General features: G+C 35.6%; 2 protein-coding genes across 3 annotated transcripts; one reads left to right on the top strand and one right to left on the bottom strand.

The window, feature by feature from the left end:
* The first annotated feature begins 751 nt into the window (after positions 1–751).
* Positions 752–11491, top strand: LOC108999982 (FAD synthase). 2 transcript variants are annotated; one of them, XR_001997620.2, is made up of 18 exons: positions 752–1079; positions 1221–1326; positions 3825–3870; positions 3957–4114; positions 4281–4398; positions 4751–4833; positions 5863–5922; positions 6119–6370; positions 6994–7090; positions 7650–7700; positions 7832–7912; positions 8541–8612; positions 8914–8976; positions 9065–9217; positions 10691–10748; positions 10841–10893; positions 10999–11184; positions 11271–11427. XR_001997620.2 is itself a non-coding variant. In XM_018976846.2 (17 exons), exons 2-17 carry the CDS (start codon positions 1226–1228, stop codon positions 11074–11076), a joined length of 1524 nt encoding a protein of 507 aa, XP_018832391.2. In that variant the 5' UTR covers positions 752–1079; positions 1221–1225; the 3' UTR covers positions 11077–11491. The 2 variants fall into 2 exon arrangements, 1 of the variants encoding a protein (XP_018832391.2); XM_018976846.2 differs by having other exon boundaries at positions 10999–11491.
* An 8755-nt stretch (positions 11492–20246) lies between these two features.
* Positions 20247–23436, bottom strand: LOC108999970. The gene is made up of 6 exons (XM_018976836.2): positions 22873–23436; positions 21268–21365; positions 21024–21095; positions 20796–20920; positions 20632–20704; positions 20247–20520 (listed from the first exon to the last, which is right to left on the bottom strand). The coding sequence occupies exons 1-6, from the start codon at positions 23312–23314 to the stop codon at positions 20416–20418; spliced, it is 915 nt and encodes a 304-aa protein (XP_018832381.2). The 5' UTR covers positions 23315–23436; the 3' UTR covers positions 20247–20415.
* Positions 23437–26441: the final 3005 nt, after the last annotated feature.

Here is a 26441-nt window from a genome sequence, read left to right as displayed (position 1 = left end):
TATCAAATGAAAAAATTGAAGTGAATGACTTCTAAGTTGTCTAACTAAGTATTTAAATTAAGTAAAATTAGTTAATAATGTTCATAGTAAAATTCTTAACATTTTTAATGTTTTATATAATCTAAGCATAAATAATTAGGTTAGAAGAGATATTTTTAATAATGCTCATAGTAAAATTCTTAACATTTTTAATGTTTTATATAATCTAAGCACAAATAATTAGGTTAGAAGAGATATAAATACTTATAACTAGTTAGAAGAAAAATACATAATTAATTATTTTCAATTTATATGACTAATTTTAAAAATAATATAATAAATTTTAAAAATAAAAATTTTATACTTTCTTAAATCAGAATGGCAAATGGTTTAATTAATCCGAACCGAAACTTTACGCCCCTTAATAACTACCATCAAGTTAGAATAGTAATTAATTAAAAGAGAATCAAGTCACCTTGACCGTTTCATTAAAAAAAAAAAAAAAAGTCACCTTGACCGTTAATAGAAGAAAAAAAGTGAGAGTTTTGGAAGTAAATCGAAATTTAAGGTGGAATTTGTAAAAGTTGATAGTTGGTGATGTAAAATGAGATTTCCTAAATGGAAATGACAGGATAAATCCCTGATTAATTTACAGAGCCAAATAAAAAATTCTATGTGAAGGAAGGCATCCTTTCCTAGTACAATTCGGAAAAGATTTGAATTTTATTCTTTAGAATTGAATTATATTCGAAAATAAAATTATGGGAATCATTCCCCAATATCGATATTGCTGTAGTAATCCTCCCGATCCAACTTCAGTTTCATTTTTTTCAACGGCTTGGCCGCTTGCGAAGCTTCTCTGTAAATTAAAGAGAAAGCAGACGGAAAGAAGCCACTTTCAGTTTCAGAGATAAAGAACCTGTGGCATCTAAACAACGCGTAATGCAAAGTCAAAACCATCTGTCTTAAAAAATTGTTTTTTGATTCAGAGAAGACGGCCAAGAGCCGATTAGATATATCTCGTCATAGGCTTTTATATTTGTCAGCTTTCTCTTCTAATCTTAACATCAAAGACTGCCCTGAGCCTGAGGTGACTGAAAGTGAGTTTCTTTCGAATTTTCAAGACCCATTTTTCTTTTTCTTTTTTCCGAGAAGCAGCATTAAATTTTCAATTTATAGCACCCCATTTTCTTTATTCATTTTTCATGGTTCTGCACTTTTTTTTTTTTTTCTTGTGTCAGAGCACATGGAGATCGATAAGGCAATCAGGGAGAGTGATGACCGGCGGCTCAAGACCAAGTACGAAAACGCCATATATGTTATTCAGAGAGCTCTGGCTCTGTACTCGTAAGTTCTTATTTTCCACCCTTTCTTTTTGGGTTTTATTTGAAATTTTACGAATTACATTTTGTTGTTGTCATGCAGAGTAGTATTTATTATGAATTAGATGTCATGGGATTTTCGCTTCATTTGGGTGCTTAGAAAGCTGGGAACTGGAAATTAATTAATGTTGACATTTTGAATCTTTTACTGCATGCTGTTTGATTTAATGAAGAACGCACTCGGGTTTGTATTAGAGTCAGTTGAGTGGAGATTTTATTTCCTCTGGCCTTGAATGAGGAACGCGATGATTATAAAAGTTTTTTTATTTTTATTTTTCCTTCTTTTTTTCATCGTTATTTTAGAGATGAAACAGGTGATTGCTGAAATTAACATATGGAGTTAATTCGGTAATGTGCATGCATCTGTTAATCCAAAAGTTTATAAAAACCAGTTTCGTTTGCTGTTACTGTCCACCATTTAATTGGATTGGGTAGACTCATTATTTTGTTTTAAATTCATACTTTTGGAAGATTTAGCATGCTTTTAACTGTCAAGATTTCAGTGGTTTTTCTTATGTTTCTTGGTTGTATTTAGTAATGCTGATTTAGTGATGGTTTGGCTTTGATCAGCAAAAAAACTATTCGTATGTTATATGTTTTTTTTTTTTAAAAAATAAATCGATAGGGTTTGTGTGAAGCATTAGTGAAGGGTTTCAGTTTAATGAGTGAAGGACTTATTTGAAATTTAACAGAATTGTGGAATTTTAACAGATAGGCTTACTTGATCTAACCAGTGGTTGATTGGCACATTCCTTTTTGACTATTGTCTGGATCTTGTTATCAATTATATCTTCGCAGATGTTTTTGCTGCATGTTGCTACTTTTTTGCGCAATAACGACGGCACAAAAGATTCCCTTTATTTTGGGCAGCTTCAAGGGGATGGGGAAGGTGGCACTAAATATTACTACGTTTTTGCTACTTGTCATTTCCTTATGAGGCTCTTAGATGTCTGTCGCATGTGTGGCTAGCGTTTTTGGTGTTAATGAGAAGATTCGGGGAGGTATATGTGGTGGCTCTGAGATAGAGACAACAAATGGTTGTTATGTTTTTTTGGGTGCTCGGTAGATACGACAAATATTTTTAGACCATTTCTCCTTTCTCTTATGTTGTGAGCATCTCAAGTGTTTTTGCCGTGTGTCACTAGTGTTTTGTGAGTCAATGAAAAGATTCGGTGGGTATATGTTTGGTATAAATACAAATACAAAAATTGCTTGTATGTGCAAAGCTTTTTGCATTTTGAGTAAGTAGTGCATAGTTTTTGATGTTCTGATCTCCAGTTTTGGAACAGAATCTTCTTAGTTTATCTAATTGGTTTTAATATAATGATTAAAACAACCAACTTTTTAATTCAAATTTTTTTATTAGTATCTGCTTTTGTCATTCTCATGCATAACATTTGATGTTGGTGACATTAAATCTTGATTATTCATTTTACTCCAGTGATTTATGTTACGCAGATAATAGGAATGTGGAATTTACAATGGCTGAAATCTTCTAATGCTAATTAGAAAATTCTTGTTCCTAAGACTTAATTCTGTGTGGGAATGGTTGGTTGGGGCTTCATTGGCTGTCCAAAGCCCGTCTGATCCCAATTCATATCCCTCAGCCTTCTCTTCTTCCATACACTCATATAAAGGCATGCACATGTATATTTAGTCTTCAGTCCAAAAACTTAATGTGTGACTCCATTTGAGATCCATCTGGCTCCCATGATGTCTCCCTTGGTCCCTACATGGTGGATGCTTCAGATAGGAAAGGTAGGGACAAGCAATGGTGGGTACAGGATCCGCTGCTTAAGTCAGCTCATGAATTTGATAAATTCCAATCTCCTGGACTTTCATTTTTTTTTTAGGTTGGATAGCTACATTGCTACTTTCTATACCACTAACTGCCTAAACATTTTAAAATAGTTAAATAAACACTCTTCCACTTGCCCTATTAGGTTTGTTCCATACTGGCCTAGATTACTTGGAAGAAAACCACCAACAGATGCAGTTAAAAGATTAATGTTTCTGAGTACCATTCACTTAATTCAGAGAAATATTTTTGTCAAATTGGACTTTCATCGTGCTGTTAATGTCTATTTGATAGACATTGTTGGTCATTTCCTGACGGCTAACACTATATTTGATTTAAAGGAAATACAAATGAAGGAATAGGGTCTTTCACTTGTTAGTTTTAAGGAAATGCAGATAGGAAAATGAGAAGGCTAGGGTATTATTCCTGCTGGGCTCACCATCTCTTTAACAAAATAAAACTCAAGGAATGATGAGCAAAGAGTTGTCATGTGGAATTCTTCAATGTAATTTTAAAAAATTTCCCTTTTTATGTGTTTAATATGCACCTTTTTTGTTCTATATTTCTTCTGACCTGCAACTGTTATAATCTTTATCTGCTATTGTCCATTGGGGAGTATGTAAGTTGATGATGTTTGAAATACCGGATATTCTTTTCCTCAACAGTATTGAAGAGGTTGCCTTCAGCTTTAACGGAGGAAAGGACTCAACTGTATGTTTTTATGTCTTTTTAGTCTAGTAATCCATCATCAGTTACCTTTTGTCTCATTGATTCTGACAATTAAACTGAATGTATAGGTTTTGTTGCACCTACTTAGGGCTGGTTATTTTTTGTATAAAGGGGAGCAAAGCTGTTCTGAAGAGGGCCTAAATGAATTTCCAATTCGCACAATATATTTTGAGAGCCCTTCTGCTTTCCCTGAAATCAACTCGTTTACCTATGATACAGCCTCTACGTAAGAGAAGCTCCTCTAATTTAGATTTTTCTTCTTCCTCATTGGTCTTTTTGATTAATAAAGTTTTTGTTACCCAAGACAATAAGAATGTTTTAACTTCTAGGCCTGGTATATGTGGAAGGATCTGGCTGCTAGCCTGCTAATTTGTTTATTCATATTTGAGCAGCTATGGTTTGCAAATGGATATCATTCGTCTTGATTTCAAGTCTGGTTTGGAAGCTTTATTAAAGTCTAAACCAATTAGAGCTATTTTCCTTGGTGTTCGCATTGGTGATCCTACTGCGGTATTTTTCATGCTCTATGTTCACAAATGCATGATTTCACTATGTATTGTTCTACTGTCTAGATTATTTTCCATTATTTTTAATGATTTCTATACAAAAATTGATATTAACTCGCAATGTCCATCTCATTCAAAAAAATATCAATATTAATAGATTAATGGGGTTGATATTGCAATTTTTATTGCACTGGTTTATAATTTTGGTAGATTAGTGGGATGGACATTGTAAATTAATCCAGTGATGGTCTTGGTTACAACAGAAACTATAGTTTAGGGAAGACATTGCACATAACCCCATAGTTTAAGGTGCACAGCTGCAGTTAACCCTCTGTTTTTTCCCATGAATCTCACAGGTCGGCCAAGAACAGTTTTCTCCCAGTTCACCAGGATGGCCACCTTTCATGAGAGTGAATCCTATCTTGGATTGGTCATACAGGTATCTCAGTTGCTGTATGTTGTCTCCCGCAGCTACATTATGCTTTTCAGATGTCAAGGGCTGTCTGATAGCAAATGTTCTGTTTGGTTCCCCTGGCCACTCATGAAATATGATTAGAGCTTTATATACCTAGATAGATACATATGTATGTGTGTTTATCTATATATGCATACACAGAAATGTTTAGGTTTCATCATTTAAGCAACATAACAGCATTGAGTAAAACTCAGAACGTTTTAATTGTTGGTTCTTTCTGATGATTTGATGTGCGAAATAGTGGTTTGGCATACTAAGAGGTTTGTAAGTTAACATTATATCAATCAGTAGTCATAAAACTTGTTAAACTGCCGAGTTTTTTGTCAAGAAGAAAGTGGAAGCAACAATGCTTTGGCATTGGTTTGGTGGTTGTTAGCCATTAGTATCACCAATTGTGGGTTACCTTTTATTTGATGTTGTTCCTTCTTTTAATGGTATTTCTCTTTGTAGTATAGTAGTCATGATAGGTTTTCAATTTTTTGTTATCCAGTTTATTTTTTCGTGGTGAAAGCTTTACCAACAGCTTCTTGGTTTGTAGTCCACTTTTGTCCTTAATGTAAATTGTTTCTGTCGTTTATCTTTTATAATCGCAATCAAGGAGAATTTAAAAACTGGAGGCCTTTTTGGAACTCATGAAGGGGCCCAATTTGGGTTCCTCTTATTATGGGATGCATTATTTCCACTATAATTGTTTTTGAGAAACCATAGCAGAGTTCGTGAAGTTTTATTTTTTTTATTCGTACTGGTCAGTTTTTTTAGCCTCTAGGTTGCAGTGGCATCTTAACAACCATCTATTCCCTAATTGAGAAAAATGGTGTAATTGAATGCAAATTTTAATTATTGCCACTAACAACTGTTCTAAGATTGATACTGCCTTATTTTCTGGCACTATTGTGTCATTATTGTTTGGTTTTCACCATGACTTGCTCACGAAGTTTGCAGTTTTTGAAACCATCTTAGGATAAATTTAAGGGTTCGATTTTTGTTTGGCAGAGATGTGTGGGCCTTTCTTTTGAAGTGCAAAGTCCAGTACTGCAGTCTTTATGATCATGGGTAATATTTCCTATTTGCATTTTAAAGTGTTGGACTTCTTGTTCAGTTCTCTCTCTCTTATTTGCTCAACTTGGCAGATATACTTCTTACTTTAACTAGTTTGGTCCCTGATGCAACTATAAATGGGACATGCATGTGAATTGATATAGGTATTACAATTTTCTATTTAAATTATTTTGATATTTGATTTTCACAGTTATACTTCAATTGGGAGCATATATGACACAACTCCAAATGCATTATTGTCCAATGATAATTCCTCCAGTGGCAGAGAAACATTTAGACCTGCATATCTGCTTTCTGATGGAAGATTAGAGAGAGCAGGAAGAGCTAAAAGAATTTCTCCAGTTCGTGGGAGTTCTGCTGTTAGCAATGGCCCAGACAATGTTGGTTCGCATAAAAACAGCATGCTTACAGCATCAGCCATTGCTGTTGGGGATGAGATTCTGTGAGTCCCCTGTTGGTATTACGTGTTTAAATTCAAATGGTCTCTGTTCTTATGATTACTACGGTTATATATTCGTTAGAAGTGACCTAGGGAAAATATTAGCCACATCTGTGATATGATCTCAAGAAGGACTAATCAACTGGAAGCTTCCCTAAAGCCCAATTTCACCAGTAGCCAATATAGAACTCGGCACCCATGACTACCTTTATAACCTACCCACTCTATATGGGTTATTCATATTTGTAATGTTGTTTTGGTGTTACATTATCCCTTAAAGCTTTGGCTGGCCTCTCAAAAGAGATGTTATTTTGTTTCCCTGTTGCCTTCTTGTCAATTACTTTTTTTTTTCTTTTGATATTTGGCTTGGATTCCAGAGGCAACAGATTATTTTGTGGGTTGTTAGTTGATCCTTCGTCAGCCATTTTTAAGTTACGAAATCATCATGGAAAATGCGAAGCATTAGAAGAGTTTTTATGTACTTCAATTTTTTTCACAGCGAACGACTATAAAGTTGGTTGTTGTGTGTTCTTGACTTGTGTTGCTTCTTTAGAAGGGAAGAATGTTTAGATACAATTTTTTTTAACTTTATAAGATGTCACCATTTAATCTGTTCCATAGCTCAGGTTCGGCACCTTTGGAGATCAGTTAGGACCTACACTGTGTAGAAAGCTCCATTCTATTGGCTGGTCTGTATTACAAACTACTGTCGTTCGGAATGAAGTAAGTTACTATTTGCTGAAATCATCTTGGTAGAACATAGCGAATTACCTTCTATCTTTCTAACACAGTACTTGTTTGTATGTCATATGCACATGGTTGAACCTTTGATAGCAGTGACAGAGGTATGCATAGTGTTAAAATATGAATCAAATGATTAAATTCACCTTTCCCCATCCGTTTATGTTAATGGGGATACTTGGTATTTCAATATAGTACATAGCGGTGGGCCTATGTTCAAACCTCGAATCCATGGTCCCCCCCCCCCCCCCAAAAAAAAAAAAAATAATAATAATAATAATCAATTAAATATTACACTTGTTGGGTCTACTCAATAAATTCACCTCGTTCCTTCAGCTTAAACTTCTGTTAAAGTTATCTGTTTAAAACACAAATAACAAGCATTGTGTTCTTGAGTTAATGAAGGGATGTGGAGTAATCATTAAAAATCTAAATGTTGCATTTATTTATTCCTCTTTTTTTTTTTTGTCTAATTTTACCTGTCACAAAATTGATTCCTGTTTTTTATAGTTCATTTTCTATGAAATTCTTCTCATACCAGGTAGATTCAGTGGCTGAAGAAGTTGAGCGACAGAAGTCTGTGAATGATATGGTAAACTGTTGCAAATTGTTAGAGCTCTTTTTGTTGTTTTATTTTAAATGACATAAAGGAGTTTTCATTCCTAAGTTCTTATTCTTCACTGGGTATATTCTTGATATGACCCACTTGATATGACCATACAGGTTTTTATATATGGTGGGGTAGGACCATTGCATTCAGATGTGACCTTATCAGGTGTTGCAAAGGCTTTTGGTGTTCGTCTGGTTCGTATCTTTTTTAATGCTAAGCTATTAGTGTCTTACAACATGGATCAATTTCCTTTTCATTTAGGCCCCATTTGGAACTTGGATTGAATTGAAATCAACTCAGCTCAGTCTAATTTTAAGCCGAGTCTAATATTCAAACACCCAACTTTCAAATCACTAAACTCATCTCAATTCAAAACCTCTTTACAAGTAGGACCCACAACCTTTTTCAACTTAATACCTCTCTACACGTGGGACCCACAACCTTTTTCAACTTCCTATAAATACATCTAAACTCATCTTAATATCCAAACACATCTAAACTCATCTTAGGTTGGCTCCACAAAACTCACTCCACCATCTCAACTCATTCCATCATCTCAACTCACTACTATTCATAAAGAATTCAACTCAGCTCAACATCCTAACGGGCATTAGTGTTCCTGCCCTATTTTCCCCAAAACATGTCAAGTACTTTGATAGAGCTAGCCTTGAAACTACGAATCTAACTGTTCAAGATTCTCTTAACTCCACTCAGTGGCGATTGTTGTACATAGGAAATCATGAGACCATGGTTTCTGCAGGCTTTATAGTTTATTTTTTTGCATAAAAATTTAACTATGTTGGACATTTATCCCCAATTTAGGCTCCGGATGAGGAATTTGAAGAATATCTTCGGCATCTTATAGGCGATCAATGCACTGGAGACCGAAATGAGGTATTTGATTTTGAGAGCGAACAACTTTACATTTATTTCATAATTTATGTCTTGATATATCTTATTTGGGATATAAATAGCAATTGGTCTACTTATAATTTTTTCAAACAGTGCATTATTCTTTTATTTCACAGTAGATTGCTACTGCAGGAAAAATTTTCCATTCTAGGGTGAAAGTTAAACCTGCTGCACTGACACAATTTTATCTATATGTATGAACTTATTTTCACATTTCACAGAATTTTAAGATGAATGCTATACTGCTAGGATATTTGAAGCATGAACTTGATCTTCTTTTCAGATGGCTCAGTTGCCTGAAGGTATTACTGAATTGTTGCATCATGAAAAGCTGCCTGTGCCTTTGGTATGTTTTTATAAGCTTCCATATGATAGTTAGGTTCATGCTATGTAAGGCTGGTTTGAACTGCTATCCGACAATTGTTTATTTGTAGATAAAGTGTCAAAATGTGATTGTTCTTACTGCAACAAATGTTACGGAGTTGGATGAGCAGTGGGAGTGTTTGAATCAATTATCAGGATCTAGCAGTCTTTTATCGATGCTGGAGCCATATGTATCAAAGTACTTGACAACACAGCTTTCAGATGTATGAGTTCAACACTACTTTTTCAGCTGTCAATGATTATAAAGTATCTTAATCATGGTAGTCGTTGCAATTGTCGCTAGAGGTCAAAATAATACTTCTGACTTCACATTACCTGTAGTTAATTCAGCACATGTTGAGCATCTTCTTCTTCTTGTTGGGTTCTTTTTTTTTTTAAATTTTGGCTTAGTTCTTTTTTATCTTTTGATAAGTTGTTCTTCAGTTATAGAAATGTTTCCTTTTCTTTCATACTTCTGTTTTCACTATAGCAGCTGTCTGGCTGCAGATGCACTTGGAAAGCTACATCTAAATCATTGTAACTTATTTTAGGCGCGGACAGAATTACAGGCACATACAGACATGCATATCTATTTCAGTGTGAATCAGATTATACTTCGGTTTACCTGAATATTATTGCTAGTTCTCTGCACTTGGCCTATTTGACCATACTATTAGCCCATCCATGGCTATCCATTGTTGTCTTGCCAGTTGATGGGCTTTACATTGTGGCAGAATGTTGAGAAGAAAAATCTATTGGAAAGTAGTAGGTATTTTCTTTGTATATGTCCTGTGTACGTGGGCTTATGCCTATTTCTTGGGAATAAAATCTTTTATTACTTATCAAAAAAAGAGAAAAGAAAATCCTATTACCTATATAATTTTTGAAGCATCCTTTTTGTATTATATTGAGTCATCTCATCATTCTATACATTTTTCATCTTAATTTATTGATTTGTCTCAGCCATTTACATGATAAAAATACTTTTCATTGTACTGTCTTATCACAATAAACCCACTATATTTCTTGACATTCAGATTAAAAAAAAGTTTGAAAAAAAAAGGTTTTCTACCATCTATTATTACTAATTCAGTAGAGGAAAAAAAGACTTTTCATTTTATAGTGGTAATTATTTTCCCATTACTTGTCTCTGACTTTCCTACAATTAACTTTTACATCAATTTATTATTACTCTTCCAATAATATAAAAAAAGACCATTCTTCTTATTGTAGCTATTGACTCATCGTTATTTACCCCTTAAGCTTCCTCACCTCTTAATATTCTGCTTCAATTATTCCCGCACATTGTGCGGGTCGACGACTAGTGGGTTGAATTTGCAGACAGCGGAGAGAAGTTGTGGAACATGTCTTTGTGTACTAGGGAATGAAATATTCACCCACTCTCTCACTAGCACATTTTCTCAAATTTTCCGGAAGTTGCCGTAGTTGAAATATCCGGACATTGTATTTTAGCATTGGTGTGGTCACCAATAATTTAGTTTCTGGAAGGAAAACTAATGGCTTGAGCATCTCAAATGACACATATGTTCGAACTCGGGCAGCGTTTTGTTTACAGTTGATTTAATGGTAGTACTAGCAGATAATTTAGTTTAATTGGCATTTACTAGCAATATTTAGGTGGTTTTATTTGTTTTGTGGTATCAACTCATTGTTGTCTGTGTTTTGATAAAATTCAGGTAGAAACTGCTCATCCTCTGGCAAAACTTTGTCTTGAATTCCCTGACCTGTACATTGGTAAGAGTCTTTTTTCTAGTGTGGGTTTTCTGGAGAATATGTTCATCTTCTTCTATCTCATTCTAATTATGATATCCCGCTGCAACATCAAGGGTGTTACCGCAAATCCAGATACGGGTCTCTGATGATTAGTTTCAAGGGCAAGGTATAACTTATAAGAATTCTTCACAAGGATTTTCAATCTATGTAATTTGAAGTTTGACAAATAGTTGTTTAAATGAAATCTAAACCTTTTAAAATATGGTTGCAGGACCAAGTACGCATTCAATCGGCTATGGAAGCATTATTCAGGAAGTTCCATCCTGGGGCTTTCTCTGAAGCTAAGTAATAAGATCATGGCACTTGGCTAGGAATAAGAATTGGAAAGCAAGGAAAGGAGTCAAGCAGTAAAATCACAACATATATACTATAGATCTAGAAAACAAAGAACTTTGTTGTAAGAACTGATCTTAGATCTCCGGTCTCTTTTAATGGTTCAAGGGTACTCCTTTAATTATTTGCCTTTTATTTCTTGATGGGTAGGAGCATTTACAGGACACGTCTGAGTACTTTCTTTGCAACATCATAATCATCATGTTGTTGCAGATGCATCAATTACAAACAAGAATCGATCCTGATGATTCGGAATCACGGGATGAATAGATATCACAGATGATGAATTGATTTCTTACCTATATCACTCTGTTTGTTTTACTATGGTTTATAATGAATAATAATTGCTGAATCAAAAACTTTCATTTGAACTTAATTCTTTTGATTTGTATTTTTTGTTTATCCTTGTTTGTATCTTATAGAACCAAAATCGACATTTAGGGAATTGGTTTATAAACAACATGTATAAGAAAAACAACATATTTCCTTTAGCCTCCATGCGAATTTTAGAATATGATTAAACATCATCTTAACCCCAAGGGGTTGGCCCAAGTGGTGAAGATCTTGGTCTTAGGGTATCACTTCCTTCAATGTTCAAAGCCTCATTGGTGCAAAAAATCTTTTAGGGCCACGCCTTCAATGAAAAGTCAGCGATTTAACTAATAATGTGTAGGGAAATTTTTGAGGGTGCGGTGCATGGGATCAGAGTTTACTATGCAAGGATGGGTTTGAAAGAGACTCTTGTTTTGGAGAGGTTTTCCGACAAATAAAAAGTGCATGATTAAACGCTTCCAATTTCAAATTTTGCGACACCAGTCACTTTGGCACTGCCCTATCAATTGGGGTGACATATCTACACCATAATATTCAAAGCAAAATCTCATTGTGAAGAACAAAATGCGCCTCTCTCTCTCTCCAATTTCCTTTACCAGCTGTTGTGAATGACTCAACCATCCTATCCATAGACTTGCAAAACTGCCTTTCTCGAATAGTTTCTTGGCCACGAGCAAAAAGCTGAGTTGGACCTACTTATTGGCATCATTCTCAATATCTCTTTCTTATTAACTCACGTTCTAAAATTGCAAGGGATCTGGTAGGATCATGCATGTCGGCCGGCACCTACACTAAATTAAGTTACGTTATTTTATTAAAAGTTTGTACAAAAATTATAAAATAATTGTATCTTATTATTCTTTACATTGAGAAAGACAATATAATATTATCTTATATTATATAGAGTGAGAGTATCCTCTTCGATTAGATAGAGACAAAAATATGACGCATTTTATTTTTTGTCTATTCTACTTAAAATATAATTCTATATTGCATTATTCATTTACACTCTATATAATAATAAAATATTATTAATTTCATATTTTTTTATTTAATTTATTTTCATCATATATTTTTGCAGTCCATGATAATTGTGGTGCAAACACATAAAAGCAACGAAATATCAAATTAATAATATTTTATGAATTCCCAACATAATATTTTGTGAAATATCAAATCCCTCCATGCCATCCTATTAACGGGTAAAAAATGTACAGTATTACCTCGTACTTGAAGCACTCATTTTTAGTATTTGAGTAATGCTACATACAGTCGTGAAATGCGTAAATGCCGTACAATAACTTTAAAAAGAGTGGGGTCTACTATTAAAAAATTAATTTCTTTTCATGTGGGTCTCATATTTATTTAGTTTTTTCAAAGCTACTACACAACGCTTGCAACGACTGCAAGTATCATTTCTCTTAATATTTTGGAGGTATGATCCGAGATGGTGATGGTGGGTTTATGGCTGCGTTTTCTAATTGTTTTGGTTTTGAAACAAACAACGAGCTGAAATAAGAGCCTTAACGGAAGGGGTTAAGTTGTGCTTGAGATTGGGTTTTTTGCATGTGGATTTTGAATGTGACTCTAGAATTGTTGTAGATTGGATACAAAATCAGAGATGTATCGTTTGGTATTTGTGGGATTATTGGGAGGAACTTACTGCTGCTTTGAATGACTTATCTTTCACTGTTTTTCATCAATTTAGGGAAGGAAATATGGTTGCCAATTTTCTAGTAAGGCGTGGTGAGGAAGGTTGTGATAGAAGGTATGATGTTTATGATGTACTCCCCATGGAAATAAAATGATTCTTGCGATTGGAGCGATTGGGTTTGCCATATATTCGTAGGTAGTTTGAGAAGTTTTTATGTTTTGTTGGTTTTAATTTGTTTGGGATTGGTTTTGATTGATTCATTTGTTTATATGGTATTTCTCCACCAAGAGTGATGGTTTGTTTTCAATAAAGTTCGGAGGGGCCGCCTTCCTTAAAAAAGAAAAGCATCATCAAAAGTTACTATTTTTTATTTTATTTAATGGCTTTTACAATATACTATATATTAGCTTATCTTTTTTTTTTCTATATCATTTAAATAATTTTTTTATTCATTTAAAATTTTTGTAACTACCCAATGAATATGCAATATCTTCACATCTTTTGATATTTGCAATATCTGCTCATATACAATGTCATATAATTATGTCATATACACAAAATAAAAATTTATATGCCAAACAAAAACTAAAATTGATTCAAAATATATAAAAAAAAAAATGAGATTAAATTGTGAGAATATTCATTTTTGAGAATTGTGGAAGAATATTTTCAAGATATTCTTGGGTATATTATGGAATATTTATTTTCAATAATTATAAAAGAATATATTCTTGGGTATATTATGAGAATATTCATTTTCGATATTTGTAAAAAAATGTTTTCAAGATATTTTTAAATATATTATGAGAATATATCTTACTTAGAGACACTCAAAAACTTCAATTATAAATAACATTTTCCATTTCATTTCTTTGTAAAATTCTTCTAGTTCTTCCTTCCATACACTCTTTTTGGTTCCGATCTTTAAGATTTTTGAGTATTTGTCGTCTAATGAGGAGTTGGCATTGAATTTAGTTCTTGCTATGGAAGAAGAAGAACTGGGTAGTGAAAGATGCTCAACATCACACCGTGATTCTATTATGCGCCGCACATTCATCTGAAGAAATTATTTTGAATGCCACAAATGCATTTTCTTGGATTCTCTGAATGTATCTTGTAGAAGGTTTCGAACGCAATGTCCTCTTTTCTTGCATATTCAAGCTACAATTGAAGCTTATAAACCATACTTCGTCCAAAGACGAGATGCTACTAGAAGGTTTGGTTATTCCTCCCTTAAAAAAATAATTGTTACAATGAAAATATTAGCTTATAGAGTATCTGGTGATTTTGTTAACGAATACTTGCGGATTGTAGAAAATACAACAATTGAGTGTTTGAAGAATATATTTGCGGTGCGGTGAAATGACTAGTAATTTGCTCGAGCGACTAGTAGAGCAAACTCTCTGCCTGTGTTTCGCTCGAGCCGACTCTCAAGCATGACTCAAGCAAACTCTCTGATTGGACTTCGCTCGAGCGATAGTCGAGCAAACTCTCAGTTTACCTTGGCTTTAGTCAATAACAAGGCTCCACAACCCAACATACTTGTCGTGTGGAATTTCAAGTAGCATTAGAAGTTCAGTAAATGTTGTAAAGTCCAATATTATCGTATATTATATATATATACACTATGATGGTATAATACTTTAAATGAAAATTACTATCTTATATATCTACTATTATAGTATAGTAGCAATATATTATAATACTTTTCCACTTAATACCTCAAGAACTTGAGAGATTTTGGTCCAATGTCAAAAGACAAATTGCATCAAAGGGTAGAAGGAGGCCAATGTCAGGGGGAATGTAGTTATCACTGTACAGATTTTAGTCATACCTTCCTTATTTAGACAATATTTTGTATTCCTTATTTAGACAATATTTTGTAATTGTAAATAACTTGATCATAGCCTAGATCGTGTAAATTAGTAGGACTTTTTTAGCTTCCTTATTTAGTTAGATTTGATTGCTGTGATGGTTGATTTTTAGCCTTGTAATTAGTGATATTGTTCTATATAATGAGAAGAACCCTCACAATGAGGTCATTCAATCCAATTTGGCATGGTTTGAGAGCCATAACTTACCAAATATTTCTGGTTCTTTCTCATGGGAATTGTTTTTTTGTTGGGGGATGATAGTGTTGCCACTGTCGACACTGTTTGCGAGGATTTTTTTTTTTAGGGCTGCGACACGATAGTGTTGCCACTCTTCGTCGTTCTTGGGCTGCCTTGGAGTTTTGTTTTTGGTTCTCAGCATTGTCGACACAGTCCGGGCTCTTAGTGATCGTGCTTGTGGTTCTTAGCAGTTTCTGTGGAAGCTTTGGGGTTCTCGGCAGTTTCTGTGAAGTTTTTTTGGCTCACATCAGTTCTGTGTTGTTTTTTGGTCCACGGAAGTTCTGCCCTTTTGATTCTCGGTATTTTTACTTTTTGATATTCTGAGTAAACCCATCAGTACCTTGGTGCTCAGCAGGTACGTGGGCAAGTATTCTTCTTGGTTGTTTGTTTTCCTTTTATGAGCATCATGTCTTCAGACTCCTTTGCTGTGAACTTCACGAGTAAGAATTATTCTGCTTGGGAATTTCAATTTCCCTTATTTGTTTTGGGGAAAGAATTATGGGTTCATATAGATGGTAGTGATCCCGCTCCTACTGAGCTTTCTAAGTTGGCTTAGTGGAAGATCAAAGATGCTAGAGTGATGACATGGATTTTAGGCTTTGTTGATCCTCTTATTGTGCTAAAGTTGAGGTTATATAAGACTGCTAAAACTATGTGGGAATACTTAAGAAAAGTGTATAATCAGGACAATTTTGCCTGGCATTTTCAGTTGGAGTACGAGATCGCCAGTTACACTCAATGCGATCTCTCCATTCAAGATTATTTTTTTGGGTTTAATAATTTCTGGGGAGAATTTATTGACATGATTTATGCCAAGGTACCAGACGAATATCTCTCTGTTGTGCAAGAAGTTTATGAGCAAAGCAAGCGAGATCAATTTTTAATGAATTTACGACCTGAATTTGAGGCCACTCGCTCCAATTTGATGAACTGTGATCCATTGCCTTCTTTGGACGTTTGTTTTGGGGAATTACTTCGTGAGGAGCAGCGTCTTGCCACCCAGGCCACTTACCAGCAAGACAAAATGATACCAAATGCAGTGGCTTATGCGGCTCACGGGAAAGGCAAGGGATGAGACATGCAGAAAGTTCAATGTTTTAGTTGCAAAGAAAACGGCCATATTGCTGCCCACAGTGTGAGAAAATCTTGCAACTACTGTAAGAAGCTAGGGCATATTATCAAAGAATGTCCTTTACGTCCCCAGAATCGTCAGGCTAATGCTTATCAGGCCACTGTGAGTCCATCTACTTCCGCTAACTCTGCTATTGTTGGTGATTCATCTGCTCTTACTCCTAAGATGGTTCAACATATGATTATTTTAGCATTTTCAGCCTTCGAGTTGCAAGGCAATGGTTCACTACCTTCCTTATCTTGGCTTGTTGATTCTAGTGCGTCTAATCACATGACTAGTTCTTCTGACACTCTTAGCAATGTTCGGATTTATAATGGATCATCGCATATTCAGATTGCTAATGGTAGTCAGTTACCTATTCATGCTGTCGGTGATGTTAATTCCACAGTTAGAGATGTATTTGTATCTTCTGAGCTTTCTACTAGTCTTATATTAGTCGACCAGTTGGTTGATAACAACTGTGATGTTTGTTTTTCTCGTGATGGTTGTCTTGTGCAAGGTCAGGTGTCGGGGAAGATACTCGCGAAGGGGTCTAAAGTTAGACGATTGTTTCCTTTGTATTTTTTCATTCCTGCTGTTATTTCTTTAGCTTGTAACACTGTAAACAATAAGGGTGAAGTATGGCACAAATAGTTGGGTCATCCTAACTTTGTTGTTTTATCTCATTTAATAAACTCTGGTTTGTTGGGCAATAAAGATCAATTTTCATCTCATCTTTCCTTTGATTGCTCCAGATGCAAATTAGGTAAAAGTAAGTCCCTCTCATTTCCCTCTCATGGTAGTCATGTTGAACAGTGTTTTGATGTGATTCATAGTGATGTGTGGAGAATTTCTCATGTTATTTCACATGTGAATTATAAAAATTTTGTTACTTTCATTGATGATTATACCAAGTATACCTGGATTTATTTTCTACGTTCTAAATATGAGGTTTCCTCTGTCTTCCAACAATTCATCGCCTATGTTGAGGTTCAATTCTCGTCAGGGATCAAAACTTTAAGGTCTGATTCAAGTGGCGAATATATGTCTCGTGAGTTTCATGAGTTTCTCCAACAAAAATGCATTGTTTCTCAGTGCTCTTGTCCTTATACACCTCAACAAAATGGTATTGCTGAACGAAAAAATAGACATTGCCTAAATTCTGGGTAGAAGCCTTGTCAACGATGGTTTATTTAATTAATAGATTGCCTTCTAGTGTTTTGAATTTTAATACTCCTTACTTTCATCTTTATCATCAGCATCCTCGTTATCTTGATATGCATGCTTTTGGTTTTGTTTGTTTTGTTCATTTGCCATCCCATGAACGTCATAAATTATCTGCTCAATCTATTAGGTATGCTTTTATGGGTTATGGTATTTCACACAAAGGCTATATTTGCTATGATCTATGTTCTAACAGATTTTGTATTTCCCATCATGTTGTTTTCTTTGAAAATCAGTTGTTCTTTACTACTCATGTTGAGCCTTTACTTGAGATGCATGTTTTGCCGCATTTTGATGACTTGACTTCTTCTCCTGATTGATTCAAACCTAGACTTGTGTATGAGCAACGACGACCAACTTTGCCCCTTCTTGAGCCTGATTTTCCATCTAACCCTGCTCAGGCTGCCTCTTCTACGGGTGATCCGGACGTCCACACAGTTCCTCGACGTTCGACCAGAGTATCTTGTCCCCCGGATCGATATGGTTTTTCACATACCTCTCTCCATGCTACTTTGTCTTCCATTTGCATTCTGTCAAGTTAAGTTAAACATGAATGTTGGCGTGAGGTGATGGTTGAAGAACTTCGAGCTCTCCAGGACAATCACACATGGGATGTTGTTCCTTGTCTAGCTACTGTTAAGGCCATCAGTTGCAAGTGGGTTTGCTCAATTAAGCTACGTTTTGATGGGACTCTGGATTGGTATAAGGCATGGTTGGTTGCACTTGGCAATAGACAAGAGTATGAGGTGGACTATGAGGAGACTCTTGCTCCAGTTGCCAAGATAACTACAGTGAGGATTGTTCTGCCTATTGCTACCTCCCAAGGTTGGCCCCTTCATCAAATGGATGTCAAAAATGTCTTTCTTCACATTGATCTCAAATAAGATATCTACATGACCACTCCACCTGGATTGTCATCTTCTTCTTCTTCCTTGGATGTCTATAAGTTGAAACGCTTGTTATATGGGCTGAAACAAGCTCCTTGAGAATGGTTTGATAAATTCAGGTCCACCTTGCTTCAACTTTCCTTTAAGCAGAGTCAATATGGCTCCTCTCTGTTTCTCTGCAAGACATGCACTGGTATTGTTCTTCTTTTGTTTTATGTTGATGATATTGTTATTACGGGGACGAATTCCACTTTGATTACTCCACTGTAGCAGCATCTTCAGGCCTCGTTTCATATGAAGGATTTTGATCCTCTTACGTACTTCTTGGGGTTAGAAGTTCATACTGATTCATCTGACATTTTTCTTAATCAACATAAATACACTTAGGATTTGATTACTTTGGCTGGCCTTCAGGATACTTCTTCTGTGGATACTCCTCTGGAAGTAAACACGAAGTATCATCATGAGGAGGGAGATCTCCTTTCCGACCCAACTGTGTTTCGAAAGTTAGTGGGTAGCCTGAACTATTTGACTATTACTCAACCTGATATTTCTTTTGTTGTCCATCAGGTTAGTTAGTTCATGCAGGCTCCACGTCATCTACATTTAGTTGTTGTTTGTCATATTATTAGATATCTTCAAGGGTCCCTTAGCCGTGGTTTGTTCTTCCCTGCTAGGACTCCTCTTTGCCTTGTTGCTTATAGTAATGCTGATTGGGCAGGATTTCTTGATACATGATGATCTATCACTGGTTTGTGCATGTTTCTTGGTGACTCTGTGATCTCTTGGAAGAGTAAGAAACATGATTGTGTCTTTAAATCTTCCATTGAATCTGAATACCGTGCGATGTTGGTTACTTGTTCAAAGATTCTTTGGCTTCGGGGGCTTCTAGCTAAGCTTGGTTGTGCTAAGTCAAATCCTACTCCTCTCCATGCTGACAATACTAGTGCCATTCAGATTGCTGCCAATCTCGTCTTTCATGAGCGTACAAAACACATTGAGGTGGATTGTCATTCCATTCGGGAAGTCTTGGAATCTCGTATTATTTCTCTCCCTCATATTCCACTGACTTTCAGATAGCTGATGTGTTTACCAAGGCCATGACACGAGACCATGACACGACATCGTCATTAGTTTCTTGTAAGCAAATTGATGCTTCTTGACTGAGGACATCAGCGGGAATGTAGTTATCACTGTACAGATTTTAGTCATACCTTCCTTCTTTAGACAATATTTTGTACCTGTAAATAGCTTGGTGATAGCCTTGATCGTGTGAATTAGAAGGACTTTTATCGCTTCTTTATTTAGTTAGATTTGATTGCTGTAATGGCTGATTTTCAGCCTTGTAATTAGTGATATTGTTCTATATAATGAGAAGAACCCTCGCAATGAGGTCATTCAATCCAATTTGACTGGCAAAAGCTGGCTTTTCCAAACCTATCTGCTTTTTTGCTTTCTATTGTTCTCTTAAGGCAAGGGCCAGGCATAAAAAACATTGTGCAGTGTGGCGTTTAAGAAGTTGGCTTCTTAATGTCATCATTTTTGGTATGCGTTCTTCCTTCTTTTTCTTGTTTTTTTTTTTTTTTTTTTTAATTTTTTAGTTCTTAACTTTTTAATAGTACTTTCTAAAGCAAGGAAAGAATATATTTTCTAAGCACTTCGACTCTTGATTTATCAAGGAGGTGTCAATCAGCCTTAGTGCCATTGGCTGCCTATTTTGATGTTAGCTGAAGTTAGGTTCCTTAATTCTTCCTTTTTTTGGTTGGTGGTGATGTTTGAATACCACAAAATCCAAAATGCACAAAATGCAGGTTAAAAAGGTCATAACTTAGCAACAAATTTTTCGAGAACATGCTCAATGGTATCATTATAATTGCATGAGGTTCAGATTACATGAAAATTGATACCTCGAAGCCTCCAAATAGATCAATGAGTTAATAAAAATGCAGATGCATAGGCATAAACAAGGCTATGGTTAATAACTGAGTCCAAGCTGAAGTCCAAGGGCAGCGTGTACAAGAAACAGTGACATAATCCCGCCACCCAAGATACCATGAACACTTCTTAATCCAGGATTATTCTGCGTGATTAAAGTGCAAAAAGAAAAGTTTGAGATTACAGAAGATGGGAGTACACACACACACAAAATAACCAATAATTAAAGAACAAGGTCCTCAACATTTATGATCACCTCAAATAATACAGGTAATGTGGATTGTATGGTCAAGAGGGCTAGGCCAATCAAACCTGTAACAGCATGAGGACTGCAAACAAACATTCAAAGTTGAAACTCAGAATGGACTTGTTCAAACTTACAAGAAAAAAAGACTCGAAGAAACATAACTGTAAAAGTACCTCTCAAAGATGGGTTTGTCTGAAGTAAGCAGAGCTGTTATTCCACCAGTTGCTCCAAGAGCAAAGAAGAAAAACATCCCACCTAGAAGCTTCGGGTGCAAGTCTTTGGCCTTAGCCTTTTCCTCCTGAATTAATCAAAGTATAGCATGACATCCAGATATCATAACAGTACAACACAGCATCCAATTTATTAGTCTCAATTAACATGTACTGTAATGTATTTCTTACTACATCATCAGAAAATCGTATTCGGAAACCTAGATAGGTTCCATAGCCACCCATGGCGAAGAGCACAACTGCCTACAAGTTCAAGGATCAAAACATAGGAAATTAGATGATACAGACTCTAAACCAGAAACTTGATAGCACAATTAGCAGTAGCATAGGTGGTAAGTTTTATGTAACGTATTTACTTACATAAAAAAAAAGTTTTATGTAATGTAAGGTGGAGGGTAAAATGAGGACATTATACCATGTTTCCTGGGTGACCCCAATGTACAAGCCAGCTGGGAAGATTCCATGACTTGACAAGCTCAACAAAAGGCCCAAATACAGATCTCAGTGCCCCAGCTGTTACTCAGATATTCAAAGTTATGGCTTTTCATATATAAATTTTTAACAAGTAACACTGGGTAAAGCTAACCTTGAAGGAAACTCACTATTTTGGATTATGCAGATGAGTTCTATTAAATGCTTGAAAAGGAATTGTAACATAGATAATAGGCTAGTAAATACTTTATGACAAGTGAAACTTCAGATGCTCAAACCTACAGACATATTTAGAAAATTAAAACCATCATCATATTTTACTAGCCTCCTGAGAACACCCAGGAGGCAGCAACCTATCATCAAATTTTTCAAGTCCTAATGTGGATACTTTTCATGGTGTCTGGCCACTAAAAGTTAAAGGTATTATGACAGGACTGCAGTTGATAGAATTCTGTGACCATATTTGGGAGGAAATCCAATCTCTTGTTCTTGTGCTTAATGTTCGGTCTCGGCATATTTTTAGAGAGGCTAATATGGCTGCTGATTGTTTGGCTAAAGAAGGAATGATGATTTTTTAGGTGAGGACTTGGTAAGAGGGAGACTGAGGGGGATTGTGTGTCTTGATTTGTTGGGGATTCCATATATTAGTCAATGAGGGAAGGGTTTTTTTGTGCTTTGTATCGTATTTCCATGGTATTCCTCTGCCATAAGTGAGGGTTTTTATTAATAAAATTTGGGAGGGGGTTGCTCATGGACAGGTGACCTTTGGCTCTTTAAAAAAAAAAAATATTCAGAACATAAACTGCTCTCAGCCCTCTGGGGCAACATATGATGAACTATTTATTCCTTTGATTGCACAATATCTGTATGAGTGCCTTTGCTGGCTGTCCAAGGCTTTAAATTCCAAAGGAACAGAATCCTGAGTGATCGGTCATGTCCTGAGTTGAGTGAGTTCATTAACAATTATGTTCTTCATTTTCCGACAAAGTCTCAAAAAGGAAGTTTTCCTCAAGGTATTTAATTATTCTGAAATGTACAATGCCAGCACGTCCAAGTATAAAACAAAGACTTAACCTCTACCTAGGCCAGAGTTCCATTAGTTCAGCTAAAAATGCTCCCATATTCATCTCCAATAGACCTGCTCATATCAACTTGGTAGATATTAAAGCTCCTAGGCTTTAAACTCTAGGACTCTTCATCCTACCATCTACACCTTTAGAGTCAAAATTCCAACATGAGACCCAGGAAAAAACGAAACAAAAAATAAAATCCCAATTCCAAAAATTAATGGACTCTCCATGAACAGCATGAATTACAACAGCCATTTGATTCTTACAATGAGGATTCAACCATGGGCATGTTTTGGTAAATCTTACTGCGACACTACCCTTGAAAACACCAAGAAAATATTTAAGAACTCAAAATAACTCTAAAGTGCTAAACCATGTTTCTAAACACATATGCTAATCACAATACTAATAAGATGCTAGCATAATTTCGTTGTTTCTAAACACAATACTAATCAGACACTAAATTCACAAAAGAAGACTAATGTAAAGCTCGAGTATCGAATGAAATAAAAGATTACCCCCAGGAAGAGTAGCCAGGAAGAGCAAAGGCAGAGGAGTGAAGGAGTATAAGACGGATTCACTGGGCTCTTCTATGTCGTCTTCTTTCTCAACTTTTTCAACAGCTTTACCAATACCATTCTTCATTGCAAAAGGCGGACTGATAAAGAGGGTTCTTACTGTTGGTCTAGCAGCAGCCAACGTGCGGGTGAGGAGTTTGGAAAATGTTGGTAAGGAAGGAGGTTGAGGAGATACAAAAAGAACAGCAGAGGCATTGACTATTGCCATTTGCAGACACAAAAATATCAAGGAGTATAGTTGGTTTAGAAGAGTTGAAGTTTGGTAGGGACTGAGGTAGAGTCGGAGATTGTTAGTAGGAAGGACGATCCGAATCCGGAGAAGAAAATAGTATAGATAGAGAGACGAGGAATGGGAAAGGCGAGAAAAGAGACACGCCAACATGCCTATACACGTAGTATTGATTTCCACGTGGTCTCAACTGCAACCTCGTCTCCCTCACCATCGTTGTTCGAGACCTTTCCATGATTTCCAGGTCGGACGCCAAGGACGAATCCCAAGGGGACAAGGGGGATCCCTCGGAGAAAGAAAAAATATTAAAAGAAAAAAATATTATAATATGCTTTTTTTATATTTTATATTTTTAATAATCGAGAAAATATAAGAAAAAAAAGTAAAAAACTAGAATCTTACCAAGTTATATGTTAATATAAATATAGTTTTCGTTATTGAACGAGTTACTTGAATTTAAATTTTAACTAAAAGCAATAATTAGAAATTGGGGACCATAGCACACCTATTGCTCTCAACCTATCCTCTCTAGAACAGCCCCTCAAAAAAATTCAAACCAAAGGAGAAGGTTGGAGATCTAGCTCCTCCCTCCCTCCCTCCTCCCCCTTCTCTCTAGTTTTTTCTTTTATTTTTTCTAGTTTTGTATGTTTTCCTTTTAACGTAGGGCGAAATGCCAATTTGTTGTTCTCTGGAATCCAACGACCACCACGTGCCCCACAACAAGACTCCCAAAGCGCCGATCCTTCAGACGAGCGAAGAATCTCGTCGAATGGAACGGCGAATGAGCCACATGTGCGGTCCAAAGTGTGTGCGTGTCATCCACGCGCCACCACAAGGGGAGCTCTATCGCCGCCAAGCGCGACATTTCTAGGACTAGGGTCATTCGATTTTTTCAGACTCGACTGTCTGTTGTACTTCCAGGGTGGCGCGTGTCCCTCACGTGCCACTATAGTCCTTGTGTTTGATTTTTTGTTTTCCTCTAAGGTATGCAGATCTACAGCTTTCTAAGATCTATTTTGCTATTTTCCTATGTATCATATACATTTTCTGTTATTTTCTTTTTTTAGGTTAATAATAAAAAAGAAATAGTTTCTTGGACATTTTGTCCATAAAGTGAAAGTCATCTCCTCCTCTAGAGGGTGGGGTTTGAAATCTTTGCTTTAGGCAGAGTGTGGTCTCTTAGACGGTTTGTCTGTAGAGAGTTCTAGAAGCTAAGACCATACCAGTCACAAAGGGTGTACTGGTAGAGTCCCAACTATGAGTAGTTGGCTTGTAATCTGAGTTTTTGTTTTTCTGTATGTACCAGTCACAGCTGTAACTACGATTTCATGAATGAATGCAGTTTATTTGCCATAAAAGTTTTTAAATAAAAGCGCTTTGTATCCATAAAAATCCCACCATATTGAAATCTTAGCACATCAAGTTTGGAACCCAAAATAATTGCTCATTTAATCATAAATGATTTGTTCTTAGCGGTGCTACCCAACTACCCATGGGCGGGGGTTGGAGGTTTCCCTCGAACCCGCCCCTGCAAATGGGAGGCAGGGTACCTCGTCCGGGTATTGCATCCCTGCCTCATCCCCCCCCCCCCCCCCCCCCCAAGTCCACATAAATGGGCCATTGGCCCAAAGTACATTTTTGGGCCCCAAATGGCCCATAAACACATGTAATGGGCTAAAACTGGTTCAGAACCTGTTTCTGGGCCATTATTGGCCTAGAATTTAACTAAAAAAAAATACAAAATTAAAAATAACATAAAATAATTTACAATAATAGAAATTATTAATTATATACTACTAAGTTGCACTATTAACTAATAATCATAACTAAACTATTACAATAATACAAATTAAGAGAAAACTATTACAAAAATTATAAATTGATTTAAAAATATTACAAGTTGTACTATTGTAGCAACATTACAATTAACAATTAACTAATTAAGTAAATTGACAAAATAATAACATTTTAACAGAATATAAGTTGGCCATGGTGGCAAAAAAGTTAGTGATATGTGCTGGCCGCTATGAGACTATGAGAATTGAGATCATAAAACCTGAAACATTAATAATTTAAAAGGAAAACAAATTAGAATTATAAACAAGAGACAAAAATTAAAAATAAAAACATATTAGAAATGTAAAAATTACAAATATTAAAAGTACTAATCAAGATGAGATTGGATCATTGGGATTAAGATGAGAATAGATCATTGGGTCCTTAGGATTAGGATTCGACATATGACATTGAGATTATAAAAGCTAAAAAAAAATACAAGTAAAATAATTAGATACGAAAAATTATATAAATACAAAAACCAATTAAGGAAAAATTGTACAAACCAATGACAAATGGCAATGGTGGATCCAATACGCATGAAGTCATACTGCTCTAGAGGTAGTCATAGACGTCTCATGTATCGCTACAACAATTAAATTTGAAATTAATACTGATTAAATGAATATAAATAAATTAAAATAATAAAATAAAATCAACAATTATCAGATTTAGGCTAATCGCCACCTCCCTCCTCGTCGGTCTCCTTCAAGTCAAGAAGATGCGGAACATAATTTTTCGTGCTGTTAATCCAATTTTGTGTGCCAATCAATGCCTCCACAATGGTAGTAGATAATGAATTTTGAACTGGATCTAATATGCGTCATCTGGTACTAAAGGCCGACTCTGAAGCAAAGGTGCTAATCAAGATGGCCAAAATATTGCAAGTTATCTCCAAGGACGGGATATTTCACTGCATTGGTCTTCCATTATGCTAATATATCAAATTCTCATGTATATGGGAGAAGATTCCCTGCCAAATATCTGTCTACCTCTAACTTTGCCACCGTAGATTGACGGACTAGTAGAGACTTTTGTGAGAGGCTCTTACTCCACGCCAACCTACATTTTTTCCCCACCCCAACTTCTGGAGGAGATGGTGGGGTAGGTGTAGGTGTAGGTGTAGGTGCATTACCATCTCTGACCACAGTAAACTCATCAAATAATTTACCAAGGGTTTCTCTAACCATTGTCCCAATAAGCTCAGCCATCCCGTGCGCAAGTCTCAAACCATATATCATGCCATAATTCTTGATCTGGGGGTTAAGAGCAATAGCCACATATAACAAGATATTTAGCCTACTCAAATCTCTCCAATACTTTTCATATTTGACCCTCATCATCAATGTCATCTCCCGCATCCTAATATGGTCACCTATACACATTTAATCTAATTCTTCTTAGAAGTAGCACAAACCTTCCAATCATCATTAGTAGGCTTCCT

Source organism: Juglans regia, chromosome 4 (assembly GCF_001411555.2).
Source record: "Juglans regia cultivar Chandler chromosome 4, Walnut 2.0, whole genome shotgun sequence".
NCBI classification, from domain to species: Eukaryota; Viridiplantae; Streptophyta; class Magnoliopsida; order Fagales; family Juglandaceae; genus Juglans; species Juglans regia.
Note: the sequence above shows the minus strand (reverse complement) of the source record. Positions and strands in the feature narration are given on the sequence as shown.

What these genes read in the sequence shown, in the direction of transcription:
- LOC108999982 (XM_018976846.2), top strand. Translation starts at nt 1,226, where the DNA reads ATGGAGATCGATAAGGCAATCAGGGAGAGTGATGACCGGCGGCTCAAG. An exon ending in TGCAGTCTTTATGATCATGG is followed by an intron (nt 5,923 to 6,118) that starts GTAATATTTCCT and finishes TGATTTTCACAG; the next exon opens with TTATACTTCAATTGGGAGCA. An exon ending in ATTCCCTGACCTGTACATTG is followed by an intron (nt 10,749 to 10,840) that starts GTAAGAGTCTTT and finishes TGCAACATCAAG; the next exon opens with GGTGTTACCGCAAATCCAGA.
- LOC108999970 (XM_018976836.2), bottom strand. Translation starts at nt 23,314, where the DNA reads ATGTTGGCGTGTCTCTTTTCTCGCCTTTCCCATTCCTCGTCTCTCTAT. An exon ending in GGGGTCACCCAGGAAACATG is followed by an intron (nt 21,096 to 21,267) that starts GTATAATGTCCT and finishes TTGAACTTGTAG; the next exon opens with GCAGTTGTGCTCTTCGCCAT. An exon ending in TACGATTTTCTGATGATGTA is followed by an intron (nt 20,921 to 21,023) that starts GTAAGAAATACA and finishes TGATTAATTCAG; the next exon opens with GAGGAAAAGGCTAAGGCCAA.